The following is a 23,018-nucleotide window of genomic DNA, read 5'->3' as shown; positions in this document are numbered from 1 at the left end:
ATATTTATCACCTTATACTCACTTATACCCTTAAGACTACAGAAACTTAGAACAGCAATATCACCTATTGCTGGCAAGCCTGTGAGGCAAAGCATACCCTCACACATTGCTGCTGCAAAGGAGTGCCTTTAGTCAATTGAGTAAATTATAATGAAAAATACTTGGAGCCTTTGACATAGCTAAAAAGAAAAGTAGTAACATGTGAAGATAGATGCATAAGAATGTTTGTATCAGTGTTGTTGGTGGGGCAAAAAAATTTAAACACCCAGGAAGAGAAAAGGTGAATGCCATCAAATAGGAGACTATCTGAATAAAGAATAGATAACCACAGAGTGGACTGTTATACAGCTTTGTAAAAAGAACCTGTTAGAGTGCTACCAGATGACTCAAGGATTTTCTTTCTTTTTTTTTTTTTTTTACATTTTAAGTAGATTTTTATGATTAAAGTCTTTTATTTTATTTTATTTTATTTTTAAACTTTACAAATTGTATTAGTTTTGCCAAATATCAAAATGAATCCGCCACAGGTATACATGTGTTCCCCATCCTGAACCCTACTCCCTCCTCCCTCCCCATACCATCCCTCTGGGTCGTCCCAGTGCACTAGCCGCAAGCATCCAGTATCGTGCATCGAACCTGGACTTCATGGAGTAGAATTAAATGAGAAGCACAAGATAAACACAAGTATGCATGATGCCATGCCATTTGAATAAAACCAGCAGTGACAAACTATTTCTATGAAGGCGTTTTCACTCCCACGCTTCTGTATAAGATCATATGAGTGTGGAGACATGAATGGAAGGCCCAGTGGGGTGTTCTGTGGGGAGCGTGGCTGCAGAGCCTGATATGGGGAGAGAGAGGGACTGGGTGAGCCTAGCCAAGCCAAAAAAAAAAAAAAAAAGGAAAAGAAAGAATACCAGAAGCATACACATACTTGTATACTTTTTTGAAAATATATGTATATGTGCTGATATTTATCAAAAACGATGTAAAAAGAAAATAGTAAAAAGGAGGCTGCAAAGCCACCTAGCCTATGGCTCACGGTAGAGAAGGGACCCTCGGTGACCACACACTCTCTGCACCAGGTACGACCTCAAGCTGGCTGTTCCTGAAGGCAAGCAAGTTCTACTTTACCCAGAGAAAGAAGAGCCTAAACACATCCTCAACATCAAGAGGGGCATCATCTCTGCCCTCCTGCTTCCCCCAGAAACAGAAGAGGCTAAGCAAGTGTTATTTCTGGTGAGAATTTTAAAAGCTGATAATAGTGGTCCTTTGAACTCCTCTTCATATAATGGAGCTGGGTTCCATTTATACGTCAACTGGATCGTGGGCTCAGCTGCATGGCTAGTTACACAGGAGGCCCTGTATTGGTGTGAAACATGTTGCTCAGAGCTCCCCTGGTTTCCGGGCTCACTGAGGGCCCAGCCCACACAGCCTGAGCAGGTTGGGTCTAATTTTATAGCAGTTTCCGGGGAGTCCTGACCACCCTACCCTCTGTTTGATTTTGTTATGTTTCCACAAGGTGGAGCACAGTAAGGCCTCTGTGTGTGTGTGTGTGTGTGTGTGTCTGTGTGTGTGTATGCAATTTTTGGCCACACTCTGCAACATATGGGATCTTAGTTCACTGACCAGGGATTGAACCTGTGCCCCTTGCATTGGAAGGCAGAGTCTTAACCACTGGACCACCAACGAAGTCCCCTGTGCGCATTTTAAACACAGAAAATAATTGAATCTATTTGCCAGCCTCTTTTAAGAATCCCAGGTTTTGCTCTGAGGATGCATTCAGCTTAGTTCAGTCCCATGAACATTTTTGAGCTCTTACTGTGTTCTGAGCTCTGTGCTGCACTCCACGGGGAGCAGACACTGCTGCATCCTGCAGGGGCCCCTGCACATGGAGGTCTCAGGTTCTGGGGGGAGAACCAAGACACATACAACACAAAGCGGATTGGAGTACATGCCATAAATGAGAGATGGAGAAAAGGCTCCGAGAGCACAGAATATGCAACCAGTGTTGGCCGGGCCCTAGGAGGGCAGGGAGGTGTACCTCAGAGCCAGGACCACCCTTAAGATGTTTTCTCATGCCCACCCTGGCTGCCCGGGAACCAACCGCACCCACGTTCTGTCCAAGAGGACGAAGCTTTCTCCCAGATCCGTGTTGCCCTTGCCTTTTCTTACAGGCTTCTTTCCCAGCCCCACCCCAAGCACCTAAAGATGGTTCCCTGCATTGACTACACTTGTTGTATCTCCTGCTGCCCTAGGATACCGTGTATGGAAACTGCTCCACAGACTTTACTGTTAAAACGAAGAAGGGAAATGTGGCAACAGAAATATCTATTGAAAGACACCTGGAGAAGTGTGATCACTTCCAGCCCATTAGCACGGGAGTTAGCCCACTCGCTTTGATTAGAGGCATGGTAAGTTTCACATCAGCATTGCTATGCACACTGGCAGCAGCCTCTTCATTATTAACATTATGGAATGTTAGAGCTAGAAGGGATCCCAGAGAAAAAATTCTAGGCAGAGAAAACATAAGGAGCAGTAGGAACAGGTGTGAAGTGTTCGTGTGCGGTAGGACAGGGAGTCATGTTAGATGTGTGCATGCATGCTAAGTCGCTTCAGTCATGTCTGACTTTTTGCAACCCCGTGGACTGTAGCCTGCCAGGCTCCTCTGTCCATGGAATTCTCCAGGCAAGAATTCTGGAGCGGGTTGCCATGCCCTTCTCCAGGGGATGTTCCCAACCCTGGGAACAATCAAACGCATGTTTCATTGTGTTTCCTTCATTGGCAAGCAGGTTCTTTACTACTAGTGACACCTAGGAAGCCCCATGTGCTGGATTCCAGGTTATAAATACTTTGTACAGATCAGAAGTCTCCTGGAGTGAAATAAGGAAAGTCTACAGCCGGACTCAGCTTTTGGGTTTTCATCCCCTTGACTAAAAGTCAAGTATGAAGCTCTCTTCTCTCGCTGAGTTTATCTAGTGGTACAGAACCCCTGTTCCCCCACTTTCTTCCCTGAAGGGAAATACATATGGGAGAAGACTCAGGTTCAAGCCCCAAGGACTGATGAAAATGCTTTTCCCCTGATCCCATTCACAGACCCGCCCCTTGTCAACACTGATTGGCAGCAGCCAGTCCTGCCGGTACACCCTGGACCCAAGGAAGAAGCACGTGTCAGAAGCTATCTGCAATGAGCAACACCTATTCCTGCCCTTCTCCTACAAGTAGGTCCCCGGCTGTAGCCCTGATTCCTTATTTATGGGGCCATTAGGAGCTGAATGCTTCTCGGTGCCCTGTTGCAAGCTAGGCTGTGCCTGGGAGGAGGTGTGAAAAGATACAAAACAAAATGTATTTCTGTCCTCCTGTCTCAAGATAATAGGTCATTTAGTAGGAAAGACTTAGGCATGAGGAACAATTCAAAACCAACAAAAGATATCTGAGATCCAGACTTTAAGGGCTAGAGATCAGGAAAAACTGGAACCATTACTAGCTGCTCGGGTTAGAAAGGCTTTACAGAAGATGTTGGAATTGGCCTAGAGACTTACATATCCATTTTGCAAACTGGTCAGCCAACTAGTGTTGACTGAGTAACCACTATCTATATTCTTGGCACTGAACTATGGGAGATCACAGAAGAATTTTGGACCTTAATGCTGGGTCATTCCCTCTGGGCACTCTGGAACGGTGGACAGTGTAAGGTGCATGTGTCCTTCTGATGGAAGGACAGCCAGCATGACCAGAAGGAGCTGTTGCTGTTCACAGGGGGTCAAGGACAGCTGGATATAAATAAGTATGTTTTGAAAGGGGAGCAGGATTTGGGGAGGAGCAGAGATAGGGGAGACATTCCACGTGAAGAGCAGAGGATGCAGCGGGGAGCCTGGCCATCCGTGACGTGCTGTGATTCCTGTGTTGCCAGGAACAAATACGGGATGATGGCACAGGTCACACAGACTTTGAAACTTGAAAACACACCTAAGATCAACAGCCGCTTCTTTGAGGAAGGTAAGGTGTGATGGTTGCCAGGGTTGGGAAACCTGCCCATGAGGTACCAACCATGGCTTAGCTCCTTGCTGGGCCCTGTGAGAGTCCTGGGCTCTGGGCTTCTGGTCATGGGCCATTCTCCTGAGAAAGCCTGTTCATTTCAGAATGTCAAGTGGCAATGGGATTTATCCCTTTCCCCTTTAGGAAAGGGGAGAGTTCTCCCAAAGCTCCCTGGGTGTAGGAAGTAGGAAACTGGCCTCCCAAGTCCACCTTTGGTAAATCAGACAGCCGGGCCTGAGCGAGGTAGGGCAAATGGGAAAGGTCAGGAATCAGTCTTTAGAGCTGAAGGGAACTACAGAAACCAACCTCGGCCTGCACCTGTCTTGTACGTCAGTGAGCCGTGTGCCCTACCTCGTTCTCAGCCACTGTGGTGTCAGGTGGTGGCAGCATGTGCCTTTACACCCATTCTATGGAAGGAAAGGGACGCACAGAGAGGCTTGGTGATGTATTCAAAGTCACAGACTGTTAGAGGCGGTACAGAATGGGCCTCCAGGTCTAGTCTAAGTCAGGACTCCTTCCTCCGCACCACTGATTCACCCACCTCCTGGGCAGAGGTGAGAACAGGGTGATGGAGGGAACACAAAACATCCCCCCAACACACACACACAAACTGCCATTAGACCCAGTGGGAAGACAGGACAGGTGAGGGCCAGTGAGTCTAGCCTCCGCTGTTATGTCAGCAGCACCTCCTCACCAGTTCTTTTGGGCAAAAAGGTCATTCAATCCAATACAAGTCGAACAAGCCTGGATTCAATCCCAGCTCTGCCTCTTACACCCAGAAAGGTCTTGGGCATGGTAAGTGGCTCACCTCTGGGTCTTAGTTCCCTTATCTTTAAATTGAGGAATAATATTAACGCTGGACTTCCCAAGTGGTGCTCGTGGTAAAGAACCCGGCTGCCAGTCCAGGAGATGTAAGAGACTCAGGCTCAATCCCTGGCTTGGGAAGATCCCCTGGAGAAGGACATGGCACCCACTCCAGTATTCTTGCCTGGAGAATCCCATGGAAAAGGGAGCCTGGCAGGCTACGGTCTATGGGGTTGCAAAGAGTCCGACACGACTGAAGCAACAGCAGGTATGCACAATATTCATGCTAATCACAAGGAGAGGGTGGCAAGTTAGGGAAACACTGAAGTCAGAGCCTTCTTTTCTCCGCCCCCCTCTTGCTGACCCCTCCTGGATCTCCAGCTTCTAGAAGAAAGATGAGGTTGAGATGCAGGGGTAAGCTGGAATCCCTCTGACACACTCCTCCTTCCAGGCACTGAGGCAGTGGGTCTTGCCTTTGAGAGCACCAGGTCCACGTCACCTCCAAACCACGCTGAGGCCATTGTGAAGACACTCCAGGAGCTGCAAAAACTGCACGTCTCTGAGCAGAATGCCCAGAGAGCCAACCTCTTCCATAAACTAGTGACCGAGCTGCGAGGCCTCAGCAGTGAGGCGGTCACCTCCCTCTTGCCGAAGCTGATCGAGGTGTCCAGGTATTTCTCGAGCAGTCGCAGTTCAAACCTTCATAGATTATGAGCCCATGGGAGCTGGCTGAGACCTCGGCCAGACAATCTCAGAAACCATTGAAATTTCAACCCATTTAATCAATTGAGTCAGTCAGTAAATGTTTGCTTGATAGAGAAATGTCAGCTAAGGTGTCTAGAGATCCATGGGTAACACACACGCATACATTGCATCCAAGGTAGATAAATATTTATGTGTTGAGATAGGAGGAAAATCTTTCCCACATTTTAATGGGTATCTTTAATCCCTCATTCTATAATGAGTACCCTGGGAAGTGTGAGAGGAAAAGAAGTCTGTGTTTTCTGGAAGCCTGTAGGCTAGAGGAGAGAGAACTCAAGCAAACCAAATAATACCGTGACTTCTCTTTACTTCAGTGCAGTCTTAGTGCTGTGAAGGTCAGAGAAGGGACTGGGGACTGGGCGAGTGTTTATGTGGCATGTTCCATCTTCTGACCAAAGGGTAACAGTCCTCTCTGGTGTTGAGTCCAGGGGGTCCTTCTTCAGACTTTGCTCCGTGGTGCTTCTCCAGGGGATGCTACTTATGGGGAAGGCCTCTCTGTTCTCTAGGGATCTGAGTTAGATTCTGGAAGATGGTTGGATTTGGATCTTGAATAAGGGAATTCCTGACAGAGGGAACACTGTGGGCCAAGGAGGTTTTAGCTGCCTAGAAGGTGATCTTTCTTTCTCTGCCCTTTTCTTCCCAGTCCCATCACTTTACAAGCCTTGATTCAGTGTGGACAGCCCCAGTGCTACACTCACATCCTCCAGTGGCTGAAAAATGAGAGAGCCAACCCCCTTCTGATAGATGCCGTGACCTACCTGGTGGCCCTGATCCCAGAGCCCTCGGCCGAGAGGCTGCGGGAGGTCTTTAACACCGCAAGAGTGCAGCAGAGCCGGCTCACGTTTTATGCTCTGAGTCACATGATCAACAAGTGAGTTTTCCACTGGTTCTCCTCGTAGGAGCGAAGGATGACCCCATGTGTCAGTATTCTGTTTGTACCCTCCCTCCACTTGCAAATTCTGATACTTACCCTTTCGTTTGTCTACTGGTCAATTTTGAAAGTAATGACTTGAAATAAGAAATCAGCGAACATCAGTGTATATTTTAAGATAAACCTGGCTATGCTTGCTGAATCCTAACTCTTCTTCTGTAGCTATCATAAGACAAACCCTGCATGGACACAGGACCTGCTGGAAATTGCTGATTACCTGTCAGAACAGATTGGCAATGACTGCACTGGGAACGAAGATCTCACCTACCTGATTCTGAGGGTATTTTCAGTTTTTTGTGTGTTGGTTTTGTATAATAGGCATCATTTCAAACACACTTTTTCTGTCTACCCCTCACTGCACCTTCTGTGCCCTGATTCTCTCTTGTTTATTTTCAATGCAGGTCATAGGAAATATTGGTAAAACCATGGAGCAACTAACCCCCAAACTCACATCTTCAGTCCTGAAATGTATCAGAAGTGAACAGCCATCCCTGGTGATTCAGAAGGCTGCCATCCAGGCCCTGCGGAAAATGGAGCTTAGTGACGAGGTAAGGTCAGCAGAAGAGGGCCGAAAATGACAAGTTGATTCAGATTGACAAAGATTTGGAATGAGATTCTAAATCTCACCATTCTACTGACTTTTTTCTGCTGCTGCTACTGCTAAGTCGCTTCAGTTGTGTCCAACTCTGAGTGACCCCAGAGACGGCAGCCCACCAGGCTCCCCCGTCCCTGGGATTCTCCAGGCAAGAACACTGGAGTGGGTTGCCATTTCCTTCTCCAATGCATGAAAGTAAAAAGTGAAAGTGAAGTCGCTCAGTCATGTCCGACTCCTAGCGACCTCATGGACTGCAGCCTACCAGACTCCTCCGTCCATGGGATTTTCCAGGCAAGAGTACTGGAGTGGGGTGCCATTGCCTTCTCCGGACTTTATTCTACTGCTGTTTAATTGCAAATTTCAATACACCTATTGACTGCCTGGGGCTTCCAGATGGCTCAGTGCTAAAGAATATTCCTGCCAATGTAGGAGACACAGGTTTGATCCCTGGGTGGGAAAGATCCCCTGGAAAAGGAAATGGCAACCCACTGCACTATTCTTCTCTGGAAAATCCCATGGACAGTTATCGAGGTACAGTCAATGGGGTTACAAGAAGAGACTAAACAATTGACTGCCTAACCATATGCAGACATGAGAAAAATAGTTGACCTTCCTGCTACTTCAGCAGGCGAAGTGTGATTTTTTTCACTACCTGCTGTCCTCTCGCCAGATTGACCATCACTCCCATCTTGGGAAAACATGTCTGATTTTTTTCCCCCAATTTCCCTAGACTAAGAGAGTCAAACTGGCCCCCAAAGGTGGTGATGGTGATTCCACAGCTTTGCAGACAACCTGACTTACTTATTAGCATCAAATTCTCCTGATTTCTCCTTACCTTTACCCTCATATTGAAATAATTTATGTTAAAACATCTTTATCTTCAGTTAGTGGCAGATCTCCAACAAGTCATAACTTGGCCATAACTTGTGTATTTTAATGCAGTTGAATTCAGCATGCATATTTTTTAAGATTCTTTTTGATGTAGACTATATTAAAGTCTTTATTGAATTTGTTACAATATTGCTTCTGTTTTATGTTTTGGTTTTTTGGCCACAAGGCATTTGGGAACCTCAGCTGCCCAACCAGGGATTGAACCCACACCCCCTGCATTGGAAGGCAAAGTCTTAACCACTGACCACCAGGGAAGCCCCTCAACATACATTTGATAGGTGTCTTCTGAGAACCCTTCCTTGAGCTGGTTGCTCTGGGTGAAGAAGGTTCAGTAACAGCATTTGAAGAATTCATAGAGAGAAATACCACTTGCAAAATAAGATCAGGCATGTTTGCCAGACGTGTTCCATGTTCTGACAGTGATGACAGTCTTGTCTTTGGGCCACAGGTCCGGGAAGTCCTTCTTCAGACTTTCCTCGATGACACCTCTCCAGGGGATAAGCGGCTGGCTGCCTACCTCATGCTGATGGGGAGTCCTTCCCAGTCGGATATTAGCAAAATCACCCAACTTCTCCCTGGGGAACAGAATGAGCAAGTGAAGAACTTTGTGGCTTCCCACATCGCCAACATCTTAAACTCAGAAGATTTGTACGTCCAGGAGTAAGTAAAGTGATTTTCCTGCATCTGCCTCAAGGGGCTGAAATTCCAAACCTCAATTCTGATTTAACCACTGCCTGCCTTTTACAGGCTGTTCTTTCTTCTGGAACCAACATCTGTGTGAAAGTGCAGCAGATCTGAGCCAAGCTTTGGGGGCAAATAAAACCCAAAGAGTTTGGTAGAGAATGGAAATCCACGTTGACTTGGGAGAGAGTAACATGATGTGTGTCAGCTCAAAATACTCTCCTTCTTTTTATCTAGCTTGAAAAGCTTAGTGGAAGAAGCTCTGAAAAAATCTCAGCTTCCAACTATCATGGATTTCAAGAAATTTTCCCGGAGCTATCAGTTTTCCAAATCGATTTCTCTGCCATCACTTGACCTGGTCTCAGCCAAAATCGAAGGAAATCTTATATTTGATCCAAACAATTACCTTCCTAAAGAAAGCATGCTGAAAACGACCCTCAAAGTCTTTGGATTTGCTTCAGCTGACCTCTTTGAGGTATGTGTGGGCCTGAACCAGAGTCTTATGTTTTCTAGCCCATTCTGGCCTACATCATAAATAGTCAAGTCAAGGGAGCCATGAGCCAGTTACAGGAGGAACAAGAATCATCAGGCAGTGATACCATCACTTCTTTCCCTCCCCCCTCTTCTTTCTGCCTCCCCACTAGGGGCCATGTGGAGCACGACTCCTTATATGAACGGAAGTGCGATGTCTCAGAAAAGCACTTACACCCTAAATCCAAGGGTTCAAACCCCAAATTCACCCCCAAACCAGAATCTTCAGTTTAACTATATATCCCCTCTGAACCTTAGCTGCCTCTTCCAAAAAACAAGCACATAATAGGTTTTGCCTTGCAAGATTCTGGTGAGATTTAAATAAGACAACTCCTGTGGAGTGCTCAGGTCAACTCCTGCCCAGTAGCATTCACCAAGTACTTGTTTAATAAATTGAGCATAAATAGGGGAATGGGAGATGGACAGACAACAGAGAAACCTGATGGTGTTTCTTGCCTGATTTTCTCTCTCAGATTGGTTTGGAAGGAAAAGGTTTTGAACCAACACTTGAAGCTCTTTTTGGGAAGGAAGGATTTTTCCCAGACAGTGTCAACAAGGCTTTGTACTGGGTTAACGGTCGAGTTCCTGATCGTGTCTCCAAGGTCTTGGTGGATCACTTTGGCTACACCAAAGATGATAAACATGAGCAGGTATGTTTTACATATCCTCTCAAGGAAAGCTTTGGGTCTCAATGCGAAAATGTCCTTACCTAAGCCTGGAAATCATCAAAGCACTATCTAACCAAAGTGACAACTATGGCTATTAGTAACCAGTCCAGTGGGAATAAGAGACAGTATCCTCTGCAGTGATGGGCCTTCTGGAGATTCAGTCTGCCCAGAGTCCAGGCTCATTAGAGGCTCTCTAGCATAATGATTAAGAATGTGAACTCTGGGTCATGGGTTTGAAATCTAACCTCACTCTCTTCAAGCTCTGCATACCTGGGCAAGTTGCTTGATGTTATATCTGTTTCCACATCCCCAGAATGCTAATAATAACTTATATCCTTCACAAGGATACTTAAAGACTAAATGAACTAAAGTATGTAAAAAGCTAAACAAAGCCCCTGACTCTTGTGTTGATTATTCAAGAAGCAGATACTATTATAATTTTGAAATTCATATTTTCACTATTATTAACTACTTTCTTTGGCTCTCACCCACATCCGTGCACTAGCTGATGGAGGCAGAATCCTCTTTGAAGTTGGCATAAGCCTCCACTTAAGGAGCAGAAAATAGATTGTGTGATCTGGACCTTCTTATTCTTTAATTCTTTGCTGTCCAAAGCATGGTCCAGTCATTGGCATCACAGCAATGCTTGTTAGAAATGCAGGTTCTCAGGCCCTACTGGGCTGTATGGAATCAGAACTTGCATTTGAATGAGAACCCCAAAATGACCAGTGTACACATTTCAGTTTGAGAAGCAGGGTGGTAATTTACTCCCTGATGCTCACCTCCATCTCCTAATTTACTCACCTCCACTTGAGGCTGAGGGTCTTTGATCTGTTTTGGGTTTCTCAGTCACTCTTTGTTTCTCTGATGCCTAAGCACCAGTCTATGGAATTCTTATCTCTAAGAACTTACCTAGATCAGAGCTTCCCTAGATGAGATGTGTTTCAAGCTTTTGGCCAATGTATACAGCAGCTATGCTTTCCCAGGAAATCCCTAGTGGTTTTCCTTTGTCGGAGGAGAGAAGGAGTAAGCAGGGGAGGGGATGGGGGACAGAGGATCTTCTAATCTTGGGGAGCCATAGGGATCCTGGCATGCTGGAGAACAGAGATCACCTATGCCTACATCATAGATCACTTGAATGCCTACATCATTCAAGTTAAGAACAGTGTGGAAGCACCACTGTCCCTGACGAGACCTTAGTTTTTTGTTGGTTTTTTTTTTTTTTATGTCAGTTTGGAGGAGCTGTCTGTCTTTTGATAAAAGGTGGGGGCCTGGTTTCAGTGTCTGCCCCACGTCCCCACTACGAGGGTTTATATTTAGGCTCATCACAGCTGCAACAGGGAGGTCCCACACCTTATCCCAAGGGTGTTTGACAGCACTCACACCTCACTAGACATTTTGTTGTTAAAATCCCAGGACATGGTCAATGGAGTCATGTTCAACGTTGAGAAGCTGGTCAAAGATCTGAAATCCAAAGACTTCCCAGAAGCCAGAGCCTACCTCCGCATCTTGGGAGAAGAGCTTGGCTTTGTCAAACTCCATGACCTCCAACTCCTGGGGAAGTTGCTGCTGAAAGGTGTTCGTACCCTGCAGGGGATCCCTCAGATGGTAAGTGGACCATCATAGGGTGATGGGTTAGCCTGGGCTCTGCTGAGATCTCCAGACTCCCTTAAGATCCCAGTCATGCAGACCAGAGAAAGTGCTTGTGCTTCCTTCAGAGATGCAAGTTTGTCTTAAATGTCAGTGAAAAAGATTCCTGGATTCCTAAGGAATTGATAGCATTTAGAAATTAAGCTATTCATCACGTATCTATTAACAGCATTCATTTGTTCATGTGGAAAACAGTACTAAGTGTATCTCTCTACCTAGAGGGATATGCTTTAATATTTAAATGATGAAGTGATTATGAAAAAAGTATGTAGAAAACTGCAGTCCATTGTCTAAATATTCATAATTATTAGTTTATTTAAAAGGGAGAAAATATCCAAATATACTCCCTAGGATATAACGAATAATAATGTGGCTTTCATAAAAGAGATCTCAAGTTATTTTCCAGAGGTGTTATAAAGAATAAACACTAATGCATACTGATATGTACATCATCTAAATAGCTCGTCAGTTTTAAAAAAACTGGTTTGACCATAATATATTGTGCTGCAAGTATTCCAATGCCAAATAATCAGAATTAAGTCATGCCATGCAATGATACTTAAAGTTCACAAATCTCAGAGGCCCAGAAATAGTCTGAAATGCCCTTTGAATCCCCAGTTGAAAATGACATGATATCTATCCAGGGCAAATTTTTGTATTTCAATTTGTTGAAATCAATAATAATTCATCTTTATTTATTAAGCTATTCAGCTAATTAAAATATGCTAGTCCCTTTCATTCTATCTGGATAAAGAAGAATAACTATTGTCTGACATAGGGGAGGCTGCATTTCGGAAAGCCTACTTCAATGAGGCTTACTTTCACTCTCTCCTGTATGATATATAGATTAAAGAGCTCATAAGGAAAGGTTCAACAAGTGACTTGTTCCTTCACTACATCTTCATGGACAATGCCTTTGAACTCCCCACTGGACTTGGATTACAACTGCAAGTGTCCTCCTCCGGCATCATCACTCCTGGAATCAAAGCTGGAGTGAAACTGGAAGTAGCTGATGTAAGAATCTGTTCACTTTCCTCCAGGGCAGGTGTCTTGTGCAATTTAAAAAGGTGTTTGCAATTCAAAACGAAGTGCGTCATCATTGGAATGACCTCATTAACTTTTCTTTTTTTAACGTATTTTTTAATTTAATTGGAGGAAAATTGCTTTACTGTGTTCTGTTGGTTTCTGCCATACAATATTGTGACTCAGCCATAATTATACATATATCACCTCCCTCTTGAGCCCCTCTCCCCTCCCCCCACTCCACCCCTCGAGGTCATCATAGAGCACCAGCCTGGGCTCCCTGTGTTGTACAGCAACTTCTCGCCAGCTGTCTATTTTACACATGGTAGTGTGTATGTGTTGATGAACATTAGGCTTCCACCAGGTTGCACCTAGCAACTTCCGCTCAGGCATGGCTATAACATGAGAACTAAGTGTTTCGGTCATCTTTGTATCCTGTTATACTTAAAGTTAACGTGGGTACTTCCTGGTCCTGGGTATCAGTCTGGCCCTGAAGGACTGAGAACATGGCTTTTCCTCCCACAAACACATCTCAGTAATGCTTCCTCTGGTGTGAGCCATCCAGAGACTCTTCCCAGAAGTGGGAAGCTGTGGGGGGAGTGGTGATCTGACTGCAGGGGACTGAGGTTATTGAACCAAGCTGATTAGGTCATTGTCTGACTTACAGATGCAGGCAGAACTGGTGACAAAGCCGTCTGTGTCTGTGGAGTTTGTGACAAACATGGGCATCGTCATCCCAGACTTTGCCAGGAGCGGGGTGCAGATGAACACCAACTTCTTCCATGAAACAGGCCTGGAGGCACGAGTAGTCCTAAAAGCCGGGCAGCTGAAGTTCATCATTCCTTCTCCCAAGAGGCCAGTCAGGCTGTTCAGTGGCAGGTAATTCTTTCACTTCGATCTGACCAGCCAGCTTGGTAGAAGAAATTATGACTGCAGGGTTTGGCCAAGCTACACAGTTGATTGAGAAAATTCAGGCCCCAGTGGATCTTGATGGGAGGCGGGGGGAATGGGGTGAGACAAGGTACTGGATTACCTGCTTTTAACCTGCCTAGACTCACTACAGTTTCCTCAGAGAAGGTACTGGATTACCTGTCCTAGACTCACTGCGTAATTAAAGTTTCCTAAACTTTTCATATTCCACTAAGCTGAGACTTAAGACCTACTGATTAATTTGTTGCTATTAGATTGTATTTTCTTGTGTGATTTTTTTTTGAGAATGGAAAAAAACAAACAAACACTAGCTATAGAGAAAACATCCTTGGGAAATGAACATTTTTCCCAAGGAAAATACCAAAGGACATACCAATCTACAATGGCAAGTTCAGTAGATAAAGCATGAAAGTCCTAATCTACTGACTGTGGGAGGCGACCTCCTATTGAGAGCTCCATGGTAAATATAATCCTCAAACATGGATTTACCTCAGTGTTTCCATATTTTGGACACTTTTTAATTAATAATTATTATGTTCACTGAACTCTAACCCCCTGAATGCTTTGCAAGAGTGTTATCAAATATAAGACAAATGGAGACCATTTTACTCTCATTCTCTTTCTGCCTCCACAATAAAACTGTTATATAAGGACACATTAATTTATCAGTTCAAATATAGTGAGATAAGCGGTGACTGTCAAGTGAAGGCTGAGTTCGAGGAAGCAGGAGAGGACCATGACGTTGTGTATTGTGGAGCCTGTGGCAGTTAGGGAAAGCATTCTGGAGAAAGCCACACTTCAGCTGATCCCTGGAAGCCGTGTGGGAGTTACCCAGACAAAAGAGAAAAGAATGAATGCTCCCAGGCAAAGAGAAAAGCACCTGCAGTGACCTGAAGGAAACTGAAGGAAAAATGTGGTTCCAGGAACTGCAAGAAAAGTTCCATGTGGTCAAGTGCATGGGAAATACAATGAAAGAGGATGTGAGAGGCTGGCAGGGGTCAGCCTTGTGAGCCATCTTCAGGAGTGTGGGCTCTTCTGAAGGCAAAAGGGTTGAAAGTGGGCGTGTAAATGAGGTAAGGTTGGTGTTTTAGAAAACTCTGACTCTGGAGTAGGAGATGGGTCGAGAGGAGGCGTGGCCAGAGCAGAAAGATGAGTCAGGAGCCTGGTTACAACCCCATGCTGGGGGAGATGGTAGTGCCACACCTGATGAGGGCAGGCAGACAGAGCAATGAACTGACCCCAGAAATCCTTAGGAGGTGGAAACTTGGTGATCGACTGGATGCAGGGAGTGGAGTGGACGGGGCGGGGTGAGGAAAAAGAAGGAGTCAGGAGGAGTCAGGGGTGCTCGTCATTGAAATAGAGACTAAAGAAGCAAAGCAGTTGGTGAGGGGGATAAGGACAAATGCCATTTTCAACACACTGGCTTGGAAGTCGTGGGAGACTGAGAATACCCAGCTGTCGTCGGATCCATAGGTCTGAGCTCAGTGCAAATGTCTGAACTATAAATACATATCTGGGTATCACTGGCACATAGAGGTTGTTGAAATCAAACAGTGATTCATGTAGAGTAAGGCATGAGGGACTAGGACAAGAACAGATAGAATATACACATGTAAAAGGAAGAGGCATACACAGCAAAGAGTGATAAGTGGTGACCGAAGCCATAAACGGTCACAGAAGCCCGGGAGCAGCCACAAGGGTGGATCACCCCACGGACAGGGCATCACTGGTACTTAGAGTTCCAACCCACCAGCAAAGGTTGGTCTCAGCACACTCCTAAAATGAGAAAACAGCCCTGAGAAAAGAACATGATATATCAAAGAGACCATCCTTAGGTGGAACCAGGACATTGTGAAATATTCTTGCACTTACTAATTTTTTAAGAGCATACTGGGGAGGAGGATACCAGACATTTTCAGATCTAGTTCAGACTCTAAAGTCTTAATCTGGCCATTAGTGAGCAACTCTACTGAATGCTTCCAAGAGATCAAAGAAGACAAAGCCAAAAAATGTCCATTGGAGGTGACTGGAGATGCTGATGAAGGCAGTTCAGAAGCACCAGGAGGGTGGCCGTCAGACCCCTGTTCAGGAGAAGGGTGTTGAATGAAAGTGGTGGCTACAGAGGCAGACAGATTTCTTGATTGTGAGGGAGACAAGAGGGGGCTAGAAGGGCAGGAAAGGGGTGTGGAGTGTGTGTACACAGTGGGAAAAGAGACTTGAGTATGTTTAGTGCTGGTGGATAAAAGCTAGTGGAGAGGGATTTCAGGTGAAAAACAAGTTGGACACCTTTTATCTGCACTTTAGGAAGGAAGGGGCAGCCATGAAGTCGGGTCCCAGTGTCCGTTACTGACCTCTCTGAGTCTCTTTCATCTGTAAAGGGAGACTCTTAATTCCTACTGTCATGGAAACTACAGATAGGAAATGTGACCAACTTAGTGCAATGTCTTAGTGCAAATTGTTTTGGGAAATGATAAGAGTCACAGGGTTGTTCGCCTTATTGATGTTCTTCTTACAGTTCTGTGTTTCTGAATAAATCAAAGAATTTGAGGTGGATATGAACAGAGGGAAGATAGGGGCCAGGGTAAGGGGGCATTTACATTGGGAGAATCAGTAATGTTCATTTCAATGACTTGAAAATAACTAGGTTTTTTTTTTTCCTTCTTTCACTAGTAACACATTGCATTTGGTCTCTACCACCAAAACGGAAGTGATCCCACCTCTCATTGAGAACAGGCAGTCCTGGTCAACTTGCAAGCCTTTCTTCATTGGCCTGAACTATTGCATCACGGGTGCATACTCCAATGCCAGCTCCACAGACTCTTCCTCCTACTACCCGCTGACTGGGGACACCAGGTCAGAAATGCTCAGTGTCTCTGCCCAGCATCCGCTCACCTCCTAGATTATGACCACCTAGCAGGGCTTCCCATGTGGTGCTAGTGATAAAGAATCTGCCTGCCAGTGCGGGAGACACAACAGGCATGGGTTCCATCCCTGGGTGGGGAAGATCCGTTGGAGAAGAAAATGACAACCCACTCCAGTATTCCTGTGGGAAATCCCATGGACCAAGGAGCCTGACGGGCAACACAGAGTTGGACGTGACTGAGCATTCACATGCAAGCAGAGCCAAGGAAGAACACTGTGTGTTGTGTTGCCATGTCACCAGCCTCAGGAACTTGTTCTGTGCCTTGGTTATTTAGAACTGTGGTCCTCTGCCCTATACACCAGAAGGTTACCTACCTAACCTGTGTGGCTAGGTTTTGGCATCCCCATAGGTGGGGAGGAGAGGGCAGTATTGGAAGGTGAGGTGTCATAACCCCTAGGGAGGTCTTAGCTCCAAAAATAAACAGAGGAAATTTTATCAAACTCCCTCAAGGAAACTACCCACTGCCACTTGGCGCCCCCTTTTTCTCCCTCATGCATTAGAGGAGATCATAGACATATGCTGATTTGCTCCCAGTTCAGTATCCATGTTTCTGTTACCTCCAGACACATGGGCAAGGTCTTTCTTGAAGCCACTCCCACCCCATGGCTTCCCTTGTGGCTCAGCTGGTAAAGAATCCACCCGCAATGCGGGACACCTGGTTTCAATCCCTGGGTTGGGAAGATCCCCTGGAGAAGGCAAAGGCTACCCACTCCAGCATTCTGGCCTGGAGAATTCCATGGATCTTATAGTCCATGGAGTCTCAGCATCGGACACAACGGAGCAACTTTCACTTCACTTCCCACTCCTTATTCTCAGCTTCGCTGACTTAACCAGCCAACCCCTGCTGGTCCAAAAACCCCAAGCATCCTGGGATTTGCCCTTGCCTTGGGCTTTTGGAGGAAATGAAGGGACCTTAAAGATCATCATTAGTTAAGGACAAGTGACAGGGTTAAATAAGGACCAGATTTTTGTTGCAGTTGAGGCCGAGTTGTTTTGGCGACATTATTATCATCACGAAGGCTCTAACATTATGCATCGCATGCATTGTAACATCTTTAGATTTGAACTGGAATTGAAACCCACAGGAGAAGTGGAACAGTATTCTGCCAAGGCATTCTATGAACTCCGGAGAGATGGTGAAGCCTTGGTGGACATGCTGAAGCTTGTAACTCAGACTGAAGGCAAGTATCCAGAAAAGGGTCCCTCCATCTCCGCCCTCAGTCTCAAGTCCAGGACTCACAAGGAGAATGAATTTCATTTAATGTATTTAACAATGGGATTTTCCAGGCAAGAATACTGGAGTGAGGTGCCATTGTAAATATTCAGAAAGTCAGATTAGTGCTGGGGAGAATAGAGCACAGAGGGGCCTAGGGGATGTCAGGAGTGGAAGCCAGGACAAAGGATGGGGGAAGCCGGTGCCATTTGGATTGAAAAGGGAAGCTCTCACTGGTAAAGGGAGCATAAACAAGAGGCCTGAAAGAGGTCAGGGGATAATGCACATGTAAAGAGTGTTACAGACTGAGGGGCCAGCTGGTGCAAGGGTCCTGGGGCAAGTGCATGGCCTCTGTTTGAGGAAAAGGAAGGAAGTCGGTATGGTTGAAGCAGAGATCAGGGAGGAAAACTGTAGAAGATGAAGTCAGAAATAGGGGCAGGGCGAAGGATGGTCATGTAGGCTGTGTAAGGATGTTAGTTTTTACAATGAGTGAAGTAAGCTACTATTTTAAAATTGAAGTATACTTGATTTAAAATGTGTTACTTTCAGGTATATAGCAAAGTGATTTGGTTTATATATATATATATATATGTATACTTTTTCAGATTCTTTTCCATTATAGGTTATTATAAGATATTGACTATAGTTCCCTGTACACAGTATACAGTAGGTCCTTTTTTAATCTCTTTTACATATAATAGTGTGTATCTGTTAATCTCAAAGTCTTAATTTACCCATCCACCCCCTTTGCCCTTTGGTAGCCATAAGTTTGTTTTCTGTGAGTCTGTTTTATCAGTAAATTCATTTATATCATTTTTTTTAGATCCCACATGTTAGTGATATCATATGATATTTGTTTTGCTTTGTTTGACTTATTTCAGTTAGAACAATAATCCCTAGGTCCATCCATGTTTCTGCATATAGCAATGTTTTATTCTTTTTTATGACTGGGTAGTATTCCATAGTCAGAGAAGGCAATGGCGCCCCAGTACTCTTGCCTGGAAAATCCCATGGACGGAGGAGCCTGGTGGGCTGCAGTCCATGAGGTCACCAAGAGTCGGACATGACTAAGCAACTTCGCTTTCACTTTTCACTTTCATGCATTGGAGAAGGAAATGGCAACCCACTCCAGTGTTCTTGCCTGGAGAATCCCAGGGATGGGGGAGCCTGGTGGGCTGCCATCTATGGGGTCGCACAGAGTCAGACACGACTGAAGCAACTTAGCAGCAGTATTCCATTGTATGTGTATACCAGATCTTCTTTATCCATTCATCTGTTGGTGGACATTTAGGTTTCTTTCATGTCTTCACTATTGTAAATAGTGCTGCTGTGAACATTGGGGTTCATCTGTCTTTTCAAATTAGGTTTTTTTGTCTAATTTGGGTATATGCCCAGGAGTGGGATTGCTACATCATATGTTTATAGTTTTTAGTTTTTTAGGGAACCTCCATACTGTTCTCCATAGTGGCTGCACCAATTTATAGCCCCATCTACACAGTAGAAGGGTTCTGTTTTCTCCATATCCTATCCAGCATTTATTATTTTTAGACTTCTTGATAATGACCATTCTGACCAGTGTGAGGTGATACCTCACTGTAGTTTTGATTTGTGTTTCTCTAATAATTAGTGATATTAAAAAGCAGAGACATTACTTTGCCAACAAAGGTCTGTCTAGTCAAGGCTATGGTTTTTCCAGTGGGCTTGTATGGATGTGAGAGTTGGACTGTGAAGAAAGCTGAGCACAGAAGAATTGATGATTTTTAACTGTGGTGTTGGAGAAGACTCTTGAGAGTCCCTTGGACTGCAAGGAGATCCAATAAGTCCATTCTAAAGCAGATCAGTCCTGGGTGTTCATTGGAAGGACTGATGCTAAAGCTGAAACTCCAATACTTTGGCTACCTCATGCGAAGAGCTGACTCATTGGAAAAGACTCTGATGCTGGGAGGGATTGGGGGCAGGAGGAGAAGGGGACAACAGAGGATGAGATGGCTGGATGGCATCACTGACTCGATGGACGTGAGTCTGAGTGAACTCCGGGAGTTGGTGATGGACAGGGAGGCTTGGCGTGCTGCAATTCATGGTGTCGCAAAGAGTCGGACACAACTGAGCAACTGAACTGAACTGAACTGAATAATTAGTGATGCTGAGCATCTTCGCAAATGCCTCTTGGCCATCTCTATCTCTTCTTTAGAGAACCCATTTTTTGATTGGGTTGTTTGCTTTTTGATGTTGAGCTGTATAAGCTGTTTGTATATTTTGGAAATTAAGCTCTTGTGGTTTGCAAATATTTTCTCCTAGTCGGTAGGTCTTCTTTCCATTTTGTTTATGATTTCCTTTGCTGTGCCTCTAAGTTTGGTGATGTCCTATTTGTTTAGTTTTGAAGAAGAAACTATTTGATTTGTGTTTATGCTGAGCAAAGACTTTAGAAGGACAAGGGCAGAGAAACTAGGGTGCACCCTGTCACAATAATCCAGGCCAGAGATGGTGGTGCATTGGATTGGATTGGTGGTGGCAAATGTGGTTGGATTCTGGCCATATTTTGAGAGTTAGCCAGACAGAATTTGCCTGATACAGTGGATATTCAGTGTAAGAGAAAAAAGGCTCTCAGGACAACTCAAAATTTTGGCCTGAGCAGATGAAGATCAGGGTTGCCATGTCCTGAGATGGAAAAGGCCAGTGGAGAAGCAGGTTTTAGGTTTTAGGAGAAGCTGAGATATTCACTGTGGATGATTATTTATGCAGGAACAGTAAGTCACAAGATTAAAAACAAAAGGAAAATAAAACCCTCAGGAAAGGGGGTGCTCACAGGGGATATGTATGAAAAAAAAATGTCATTTAACAATTTTACAAGAGATGTAAAATGGGTAAACCTGTGAACTGAAGGAAACCTGGGAATCTTGTGACAAAGAAGGGAGGAGCTGGGAGAGAGGAAGGCAGGGCACCAGGAAGGATGTCATTGGCAGATGCTCACACGGAGATGTGTGCCTGACAGAGCCAAGCCTTTACTGATCCCTGAACATGCTAAGCGTTCCTCATGTCAGGCCCTTTGCACTTCTGATTTCCTCTGCCTGGACTACTCTCCCCATAGGATACAGCCTGGCTCAGCATCTTTCTCACTTTCATTTATTCGTTTGGCTGTGCCAGGTCTTTAGCTGCGGCATGCAAGATCTTTAGTGGCCGCATGCGAACTCTAAGTTGTGGCATGTGTGGTCTAGTTCCCTGAGCAGGGATGCAACCTGGGTCCCCTACACTGGGAGCTTGGAATCTTAGCCAATGGACCACCAGGGAAGTCCCTCACCCTCTCTCTTCCTTCAAGCCTCTGCCCACATATCCTCTTATCAGAGCTTCTCTGGCCACCACGCATGAAACAGCACGTCTTCTATGCTTGTCTGTCCTTTATCATCTTATCCAGTTTTACTTTTCATCTTAACATTTATGACCACCGGACACAATGTACTTGCTTATTGTCTGTACATGTCCCACTGGAATGTCAGCTCCATGAGGACTGGGAATCCCAGTGCCAAGAGCAGTGTCTCGCCCATGATAAGTAATCAGTAAATATTTACAAACTGAACACATGTCCAGGTACCCTAGACTTAAAAATTTAAAGTAACATCCTTGAACTGTGTCCTCAGTTGAGTGCTTTAAGTTCTGGAAGTTTCTCTGCCTTGTTCTCTTTTCTTCCTATACGGAGCTGATGAATACGCATCTTGACTTGTACACTCTCCCAGGTGTGAAGCAGACCGAGGCTACTCTGCTGTTTAGATACAACCGGCAGAGTAAGACCTTGTCCAGTGAACTCCACATTCCAGATTTTGACATTGACCTTGGGACAGTCCTCAAAGTTAATTATGAACATTCTAAGGAAAAGAAGTCTTACAAGCTCACCCTGGACTTTCAGAACAAGAAAATCACTGAGGTCACCCTCACTGGCCACATAAGGTAAGGAACTCTCTAGGGGGTCTGGACAGAGCTGTGGACCTTCCTGGCTCTGCCCTTTCTTCCTTTTCAGCTTTAAAGCTGACCAGGCCAGGGGTACCCACAGTCCACAGTGCAAGGGACAGATAGAACCCTCATCATTCTGACTGTCCGCTCATGTCTGGTTGGACCTGCCTGCCATTCATTGGTATTACTATTCATGAGGCACTGTGCTGGGTACTTTAATTATCTCACGTGATAAACTGCAAGGTAGGTATGAGTTTCTCTGTTTTATAGATGAGGGAATGGCAGTTCAGAGGGGTTAAATAATTTGGCCAAGACAGCAGAGACAGTAAAGGGTAGAGCAGGATTCAGTTTTTGAAAACCTCTCCCCTACCTCCCTGGAAAGTCCTGAATTTGTGCCGAGTTAGCTTTAGAAGTTGAGGAGTTTAATCTCTGGTCACTTCTTTGAGCCATTCGTGTATCACCACAAATAGAACTCGTGTTTCATCCTGCGTATCTCCTTGGAATGAATAGAATCATTGATGTTGACCTTTTCTTTTTCAATAGCTATGACAGGAAGGAAGAAGGCAAAATCAAAGGTGTGATTTCCATACCCCGTTTGCAAGCAGAAGCCAGAAGTGAGATTCTCAGCCTCTGGTCTCCCTCAAAACTGCTCCTTCAGATGGACTCCTCTGCCACAGCTTACGGCTCAACAATATCCAAGAAGGTGGCATGGCGTTATGGTGTGTATGTCCCTCCTACGTGAGCACACCCAAGAAGAGCTCCGTGTACTTGAGGGCAGTGCTGATGGCCATAGGTCGGGACTGACCTGGTGCTCCTGACAGCTATTTCCCATGTGTGTTTTCAGATGGAGATAAGATTGAATTTGAATGGAACACAGGCACCAATGTGGATACTAAAAAAGCAACTTCCAATTTCCCTGTGGATCTCTCTGCTTTTCCTAAAAGCTTGCATACGTATGCCAATATTCTCCTGGATCGCAGAGTTCCTCAGACAGACCTGACTTTTCGGCACATGGGTTCCAAATTAGTTGCTGTGAGTACATGTCAGCCAGTCAATAAATACACAGTGATAATTACATAGTCAACCCTATATTAGGTGAAAGAGAATATCCAAAGATGGAGAAGGTATGCTTCCCACCCCCAGGGAATTCCTGGGGAGAAAAAAAAGCATTGACGTGTACACGGTTGTTGTTTAGGTGTTAAGTCTTGTCCAGCTGTTTTGCAACCCCATGTACTATAGCCCACCAGGCTCTTCTGTCCATGGGATTTCCCAGGAAAGAATACTGGAGTGGGTTGCCAACTCCAGGGCATCTTCCTTACCCAGGGATTGAACTTGCTTCTCCTGCATTGGCAGGCAGGTTCTTTACCACTGAACCACCAGGGAAGCCCTTAACATGTGCCTAGTTACCCATTTACACAAGGCTGTATGTTTGA

General features: G+C 45.2%; 1 protein-coding gene across 1 annotated transcript in view; it reads left to right on the top strand.

Annotated features, from left to right (window-relative positions):
- Positions 1-23,018, top strand: part of APOB (apolipoprotein B) — a 41,547-nt gene that overhangs the window by 4,502 nt on the left and 14,027 nt on the right. Inside the window, exons 5-23 of the mRNA XM_070380190.1 lie at positions 1,086-1,239; positions 2,259-2,414; positions 3,097-3,221; positions 3,914-3,999; positions 5,294-5,513; positions 6,248-6,475; positions 6,698-6,815; positions 6,937-7,083; positions 8,470-8,681; positions 8,940-9,177; positions 9,707-9,883; positions 11,318-11,509; positions 12,398-12,565; positions 13,242-13,453; positions 16,175-16,357; positions 17,487-17,608; positions 21,372-21,582; positions 22,129-22,304; positions 22,430-22,617. Of these exons, the coding sequence (XP_070236291.1) occupies positions 1,086-1,239; positions 2,259-2,414; positions 3,097-3,221; positions 3,914-3,999; positions 5,294-5,513; positions 6,248-6,475; positions 6,698-6,815; positions 6,937-7,083; positions 8,470-8,681; positions 8,940-9,177; positions 9,707-9,883; positions 11,318-11,509; positions 12,398-12,565; positions 13,242-13,453; positions 16,175-16,357; positions 17,487-17,608; positions 21,372-21,582; positions 22,129-22,304; positions 22,430-22,617 (3,313 nt within the window). The remainder of the gene's footprint in view (positions 1-1,085; positions 1,240-2,258; positions 2,415-3,096; positions 3,222-3,913; positions 4,000-5,293; positions 5,514-6,247; positions 6,476-6,697; positions 6,816-6,936; positions 7,084-8,469; positions 8,682-8,939; positions 9,178-9,706; positions 9,884-11,317; positions 11,510-12,397; positions 12,566-13,241; positions 13,454-16,174; positions 16,358-17,486; positions 17,609-21,371; positions 21,583-22,128; positions 22,305-22,429; positions 22,618-23,018) is intronic.

The sequence above is a fragment of the Bos mutus genome, chromosome 11, assembly GCF_027580195.1.
Source record: "Bos mutus isolate GX-2022 chromosome 11, NWIPB_WYAK_1.1, whole genome shotgun sequence".
NCBI classification, from domain to species: domain Eukaryota; kingdom Metazoa; phylum Chordata; class Mammalia; order Artiodactyla; family Bovidae; genus Bos; species Bos mutus.
The sequence above is the reverse complement of the archived record's forward strand: the minus strand, read 5'-3'. Positions and strand labels throughout refer to the sequence as shown.